This window comes from Camellia sinensis, chromosome 6 (genome assembly GCF_055761805.1).
Source record: "Camellia sinensis isolate YWXY chromosome 6, ASM5576180v1, whole genome shotgun sequence".
Lineage (NCBI taxonomy): Eukaryota > Viridiplantae > Streptophyta > Magnoliopsida > Ericales > Theaceae > Camellia > Camellia sinensis.
Genome location: NC_138966.1, coordinates 27567845 through 27575743, shown reverse-complemented (window position 1 = coordinate 27575743; position 7899 = coordinate 27567845). Strand labels below are relative to the sequence as shown.

The 7899-nt window shown below is 37.2% G+C and overlaps 1 protein-coding gene across 1 annotated transcript; it reads left to right on the top strand.

Annotated features, from left to right (window-relative positions):
- Positions 1-362: 362 nt before the first annotated feature.
- On the top strand, positions 363-2099 carry LOC114322035 (putative methyltransferase At1g29790). The gene has a single exon (XM_028269295.2). It carries the CDS (start codon positions 542-544, stop codon positions 1787-1789), a length of 1248 nt encoding a protein of 415 aa, XP_028125096.2. The 5' UTR covers positions 363-541; the 3' UTR covers positions 1790-2099.
- The last annotated feature ends 5800 nt before the right edge of the window (positions 2100-7899 follow it).

Below are 7899 nucleotides of genomic sequence, written 5' to 3'. Positions count from 1 at the left end.
AATTACAAATATCTCCTTATTAGAATTTTTTATTTAACAAAATTAACTAAAAAAAATAAAATTCATAATTGCTCTCCTATATAATAATAAAATTACTTAAATTATTAATTGAAACAATTTTTAATATCATTAAAAACTATTAATTGACTTAATGATTTATTAATAAAAATGACGATTTGTTATGAAATTAAAAATCTTAAGAGGTAAAATATAATTTTCAAAATTATAAAAAGCAATTCATATTTTAATTAAACTTTAAAAATGTATTTATAATTTACCCCATTACTAGTGTGTGTAACCAAAAAAAAAAAAAAAAAAAATTCCAAATTTATAGATAAGAAAAGTAAAATAATATTGTATAATCGTTGAGGGAGTGTTGGTGAGGGAGTGGTGGTGTAATTAATTATATTTGTTTTTCTTCACAATCTAACAACACCATTATTGAAGCTTTCATTACAACCATTTCACAAATCTCATCTCTCACTTCACAGTCTCACTCTCTCTCTCTCTCTCTCTCTCTCTCTCTCGGGAGCTTGCAGAGATGGGATCGGTTTCACTGAAGATAGGCGATGGAACAGCCAGATTCAAAAGAGCAACTCTCTGTTCTTCAGCTGTAAATGTCCTCATGCTCTTCTCTGTCCTCACTACCAATCTCTTCGCTTTGTATGCTTTCACTTCCTCCCCAAATCCCCACCCACTTCACCACTCTCACAAGAACATCTCTCTCATCTCCGAACAAGTCTCTCTCATCCTCAGAGAGATCGATTCTTCTCAGAAAAAGCTTGCCCAGATGGAGAAAGAGCTTCTCGGCTACGAAAGCATCGATCTTTCACGACCCAACATCGCAAACGAGCTCAAACTCTTCCTCAAACAACACGAGCTTCCACTTGGCAGAGATTCAAGAACTGGGATCACTGAAATGGTGGCCTCTGTGGGTCATTCTTGTGAGAAATCTGTGGATTTGCTCTCTCAGTACATGAATTACAAAGTCAATGGTCCTTGCCCAGACGATTGGAGCCTTGCCCAGAAGCTGATTTTGCGAGGATGTGAACCATTGCCCAGAAGGAGGTGCTTTGCAAAGTCAATACCCAAAATAGGTTTGTACTCTTTTCCAATTTCTCTTTGGAAGAATGTTAGTGATAGGATCATGAACTGGAGTGGACTTGGTTGCAAGAATGTACAGTGTTTGATTGGTAAGAAATTGAATAGAGATTGTGTCGGTTGCTTTGATTTGGTTAATGGGTATGAGAATCAGAGATATGTTAAGCCTAGAGGCAAGAATGATTTCCTTATTAATGATGTTTTAGCTTTAGGAAGTGGTGGAATTAGAATTGGGTTCGATCTCGGTGGTGGGTCTGGGTCCTTTGCTGCAAGAATGGCAGAGAAGAATGTGACTGTTGTCACTGCCACACTGAATATTGATGCTCCATTTAGCGAATTCATTGCTGCAAGAGGGATTTTCCCTCTGTATTTGAGTTTGGATCACAAATTCCCATTTTACAATAACTTGTTCGATTTGGTTCACACTGGGAGTGGATTGGATGTTGGGGGTCGCCCGGAGAAATTGGAATTCTTGATGTTTGATATTGATCGGATTTTGAGGGCCGGTGGGCTGTTTTGGTTGGACAACTTTTATTGTGCCAGTGATGAAAAGAAAATGGCTTTAACCCGGTTAATCGAACAGTTTGGGTACAAAAAGCTGAAATGGGTTGTGGGAGACAAGGGGAATGGGTCTGGGAAACCAGAGGTTTATTTATCTGCTGTTCTACAGAAACCAGTAAGAGTATGATGACTATGAACTTGCTTTTGAGGTAAGAATACTGTTATTAGGTCTAGTTTTTGTCACACTGAATTTGTGTGAGTTCATTACTTAACATCCTCATGGAATTTCTTTGCAATGCCCAATAAGTAAAGTTCATTGGTTGTTTATTTTCCCTGATGTAAACCAAAAGCATAGGATGATGGTTTGTTTGCAATTATAAATTGTAATATTTTCTGTTCTGTAATGGTATGTCTCCCTTCTTTGGATAATGATGAACCATTAGGGATTGTGAAAACAAGTTGTATTCTAAAATTTATGAAGTCATTTGATTTTAAAAGTTTTAGCAGTGAAATGCGCCCCATTTTTTTGTAACATGTTTCCATTTGGTTTGTCAGATGCCCTTTTGTTGTAACATTAGTTCACTGATTAATAATGTCATTGATATCTGCATATTGCAATCACTAAATTGATGCTGATTTAGGTGAACCACAAACATTGTTTATTCCCGAAGTGGCATGGTTACTTTTTTATTCTCGAAATTTTTGAAGAAATTGTTCAGAAGCTGCAACTGTGACATGTCTAACCTTTATTGGAACATTTCAAGTGTGGATTTGATTCTTGAGGGCATATAGTGTATTCTCAAAGAATATGTTTGACTAGGTGTAACCAATATAGTTTGCCATAAGAGATGGAAACTTTGAATGTAGTTGTGGTGATTGTGTTTATGTTTTGACGATGTCAACTTGCCTTGGTAAACTCTAGTCTGTTAGGACTGGCACATTCACATTTTTTTCCCAGAATCCCAATTTTGAACTCTGTTGTTTTCATAATAATTTTTTGTCTAAGCTCTTCTCATGGCCATGTTTTCCAACGTGACAAACTGTCATTTGCATCTGTTTGCGGTCTTTTTTAATGATGTACTCAATCCTTAAATAAGCTTTCTAGATTATTGTGCATGTTTTCATTATCAGTTCAATTTTCATCTTCATTTTACTTGACAAGAACCATCATTTTGGATCCAAGTATGCGGGAAACACAGAACAAATGTAATAGTAAATATTAGGATACTGCTCCTTAAATTGATGTAGAACTCAGTAGTCAACTTGGTTGGCTTTAGTGTAGTTGCAGCGTGCAGGCAGCAGGATTTGAACTTATTTAGGGGTGTGTAACTGTTGTTGAGACCTAAATATAAGACCTAGGTGAGAATGGAGGTTGAAAAGGGCTGGCTTTGTGTGGTATATACAATCTTTGGAATCATTTGGTTGGACAGAAATGCAAAAGTTTCGAAGACAAATTTGGGGAGTTTGGATTCTATATGTGGGATAAAGTTTGCAGTTTGGTATCGTCTTGAGCTTCTGTGTCCCCTCTGTTTAAAGGGGTCCCGCTGTTTTTGATTTCTAGAGATTGGACGTCTGTTTACCATACATAGTTCTTATTTTGTTTGGTTTTGATCACAGTTCTCATGTTTGATTTTTGAGGACTCTTGCCCTCTCATTTTTCATCTCATTTTCTTCAATAAAATTACTTTTGCTGCCCAAAAAAAAGAAAGGACGAATTTGCGGCTGACTTTGGGACTGAGAATATTGGGTTTGAGTTTTGAGGCTTGGAAGTTTCTGGCATTGGAGCATGACCTTTGAACCATAGCACTGTTTTAGTCTCTTTCCCTATGGTTGTGACTGGTTTGAGTAGTTTATTTTTAAGGCTACACTGTCTTTTGTTTTTCACCTGATTGCAAATCTTGTGCAGAAATGCAAGCCTGAGCTATATTGTTTGACTCATCAATGATCATAAAATGTACCGAAAAACAACAATGTCAAATGGTTGTTGAGTTGCTGGGCCACCTAGTGTCTATTCCTTTAGGAAAAAATACAAAATTATCACTGAGTAGTGATTTGCTCACAAGATTACTATTAAGTCATATTAAATTTGTAATATGGACAATTAAGCCTTCTTTTTTTTTTTTTTTAATTAATTTTTCTAAAAAAGTTTAATTTTTCATAATGGTGTATTTTATTCTAATTTTAATCTTCTCATTTAATATGACTATAAATGCATAAACAATTTGAAAAACAAAATCATAGAAAATGATCAGATCAAAAGAATTATGGCATAAAATTTATCATTTTTTGTTTCAAGCTATGGAATTTTTGTTGGTAAACAATCTGAAATGATAAAATTGTTGGAAAATTGATTTTTTATAAGGCTTATTTTGGGCAAACTTTGAGCCCAAAATTGAGTGGGTCTCAAACATATTTTGGAGTGAGTCCGAAGAGGTGACGTGTTCCTTATTGCATGGTAAGTCACACGGTGAAAACGGTTCGTCAAAACTATTTATAAGTGAATGGAAAGTTGACGTCGTTTTCGGGTTCGTGAAATGGATATTTAAAGTTTTAAATGTGGGTTTCTTTGTAAAGTTAGACCCACATTGAAATTTTAAGAAAGTTTTTGTATGTATATAAGCTCTCTATTACAACACTTGGGTTGGGCCCAAATGGGCACCCCAAGTTTGTAGAAGGGAGGAGTTATAGACAAATAGAACCTTGGCTAAAAACCACCACATGCGCGCCGTCATCTGTGCCGAGCGCGGGTTGTGGGTCGAGTCAATTCTAATATTTATTTTTTTGGATAAAATTTATTTGAATTTTTTTCAGAAATTCTTAATGAAATTAAAATTCCAATCAAAGTTGAAATTAAATTTTTGTCCATATATTACCAACTTCAGTCCGAATTTTCAACAGATTAACTACATAAAACTGCTCATAACTTCCAACAGTTACAGTTTCGAAACTGCACTGTTTGACAGGTTCATACAGTTCGGGCATATCTTCATTTCTAGCAGTTATCTATTCAGTTGGTGTTTGTACCTGTTCATTTGAAACCTTACCTGTTCGGTTCAAAATACTGCACTTGTTCGGCAATTTTGATTGCCTATAAATTCAGATCTGTTCCAGCAGTCTTGCTATCCAAAAAAACAATCTGAAAAAATTATTTTTGCAGTCCATATTTCTCCTTTGCATTTTATTCTTTATTCTAGTGTTAGAGAAAATTAAAGAGAGTATAGAATACAAGGTTCTAGTTCGTCGAACAAATTTGTTTGGAGTGCTACTACAAATTTGTGAAGATCATTGTATCCTAGGAGATAGACGCCACTTAACCGTAAACACCGTAGCGGGGTGAATCTGTCTTAAGGATAGAGTGTCACACACTCGACTCGATCTTTTATTTTCCATTCGGTTCGATAAAATAAATTCTGTAAGTTATTTATTTTATTTATTTGATTTTGTTTCAATTTATTTATTGTACACAGAAGTTTGTTCCAACAATTTTATTAAAAGTTCATCAATGATGCTTTGGTATGAAAATTTATTTAATTCAAACAATTAAATATATTTTTAATTATAAAATATTAAATAACCTTTTTTTTTTGTTGTAAATTTTATTCATATTTTAATGATAATGGTAAATTAGAATAAAATATACTATTATAAAGAATATTATAGCTTTTGAAAAAAGTTATTAAAGTAAGACTTAATCATCCAAATTAATACTTATTAATAGGGCTTAACAGTAATTTTCAAGACAAAATAAAACTTATTAATAATTTTTACATTATGCAATTGCGGAGGAGCAAGGATCCTCTAGAATTTTTTTTTCTTAAAATTTCCTAGAGTGGTGCATTGTATATTTAAGATTTAATGACAAGTCACATCAATTTTTTAGCATTAAATCTCAACTACACAATACACCACTTTAGGAAACTTTAGGAAAAAAACACTGTAGAGGATCCTTAGTGATTGCGGAGGTGACTGAGATTTATATATTTTATTTAAGATTGGCTAACCTTTGATCCATATTAATTGCTAGATATAACTATTATCCCAAGGGAAATGAATTCATTGGCAAAATCATTTGTTGATATTTTTGTCCAGTAATGTTACATCTACATAATTTTTTTGTCTCTCCAATGAATTTCTTATCGGTAAGATATTCATTTGGGAAAATTTTTGTGTGAATAAAACATTTTTGCTTTTGTTTTTCTTTGTAGAAACTAAAAATAAAATCTTCTTTGCTAAAATGTTTTTGTTTTAAAAAAAATGAAATTAATTTTTAAATTTTCAAATTTTTTGAAAAAAAAAATCTATTTTCACTTGTTTTTAAAACAAGTTTTCACTTTTTGCTCTCACTCATCACTTTCGGCCACAATCCATTGCTACCACTACCATTGGCCATGGACCTCCATAACCTATCGCCGGTGGATGGTGAGCTCTGGTTAGCGTCGGTGCTCTCTGATAGGTGAGTGATAATCGTCACGATTTTCAGCCATCTTGTGACCTCCAGTGACACCAGACCACTAATTTCGGCAGACACCTCTAACCACCCGCTACTACTAGTGATCACATCTGTTCACCTTCCATCTTTAACCACCAACTTTGATAACTCATCAAATATATTTTTTTATTTTTATTTATTTAAGAAATAATTTTGTATATCAAATAAGTTTTTTATTTTTATTTTTATTTTTTAAAAAAATAAACAAAAATATGTTTCATATTTTTTTGCAAATTAAAAATTAAAAATTGAAAACATTAAGGTGCCGTTTGGTAACACTTACGTTTTCAGTTTTCTGTTTATATTTACAAAAATTTTAAAAACTCAAATAAAAATTTGTTTGGTAAATTTTTGATTTATAAATTAGTGGTCTCAGTTTATAAATTTGGCCAAAAAATGTAAACTCAAAAAATGTGTTTCCGTTTTGAGTTTTGAATTTTTTTTTTTTTAACACCCAACACTAGCCACCACCTGGCACCATTTTCCACTACCGTCTTCCGCCACCACCACCACCTGCTACCACCACTCACCACCACCCGCCACCACCACCCACCTGCCACCCACTCACCATCGCCACCACCACCACCACCCACCTGCCATTCACCCGCCACCCGCCACTATCATCCATCGCTCGCCACCTACCCGTCACCACCACTTACCACCCACCTGCCACCACAATCAACCACCCGCCACCACCAGCCACGCACCACTACCAGCCACCCGCCACCACCACCCATCACGCCCGCCCACCCACCTGCCACCACCACCACCACCCACCACCACCACCACTACCACCACCACCACCTACTTGCTACCACCCACCACCCGCTACCGTCACCCACCTACCCACCCACCACCACCACTCGCAATTCGCCACCCACCTGCCACTACCACTCGCTACCACCACCACCACCCACTCGCTACCACCCACCACCCGCCACCACCCACCACCCGCCACCGTCACCCACCTACCCCCCATCACCACCCGCCACCACCCACCACCACCCGCCATCCACCACCCACCACCCACCACCACCACCACCCATTCGCTACCACCCGCCACCGTCACCTACCCACCCACCATTACCACCCGCCACCCACCTGCCACCACCACCACCACCCACTCGCTACCACCCGCCACCATCACCGCCACCACCCACCGCCACCACCCATCTGCCATCCGCCACTCACCTACCGCCACTACCCACTACCACCTGCCATCTGCCATTCGCTACCCACCTACCGCCACCACTTGCCACCACCACCACGACCCACTCGCTATCACCCGCCACCGTCACCCACCCACCCACCACCACTACCCACCCGCCACCACCCGCTACCCACCACCCACCGTCACCCACCCACCCACCACCACCATCCACCCGCCATCACCCACCACCACCCGCTACCCATCACCCACCGTCACTACTTTCCACCTCCGTCTTTCGCCGCCACTTGCCACCACTTGCCATTTCTCATTCTTTTTTGTATTTTTAAACATTTTGTCAATTACCTAACGCGTTTGTAGTTTATATTTTTTTAAAAATAAACAAAAATTAATTTATAAAATTTTTGTAAATATAAACTAAAAACGTAAATGTTACCAAACAGATCCATAAACAAGGCGTTAGTTTGTTTAAATTAAGCGAATCAGCCAAAAGGAGGCGCGCGGTGGCATGTTTTTGAATGGGGTGTGGTCTTACGAAGGCTCTCCTCTCTAGTGGCAAATTGCTCTGAATAAGTTTAGGGTTCGCTTAATCAGAGTGGAAATGTATGATAAAAAAGTGAAAATAATCAAAAGAAAACTG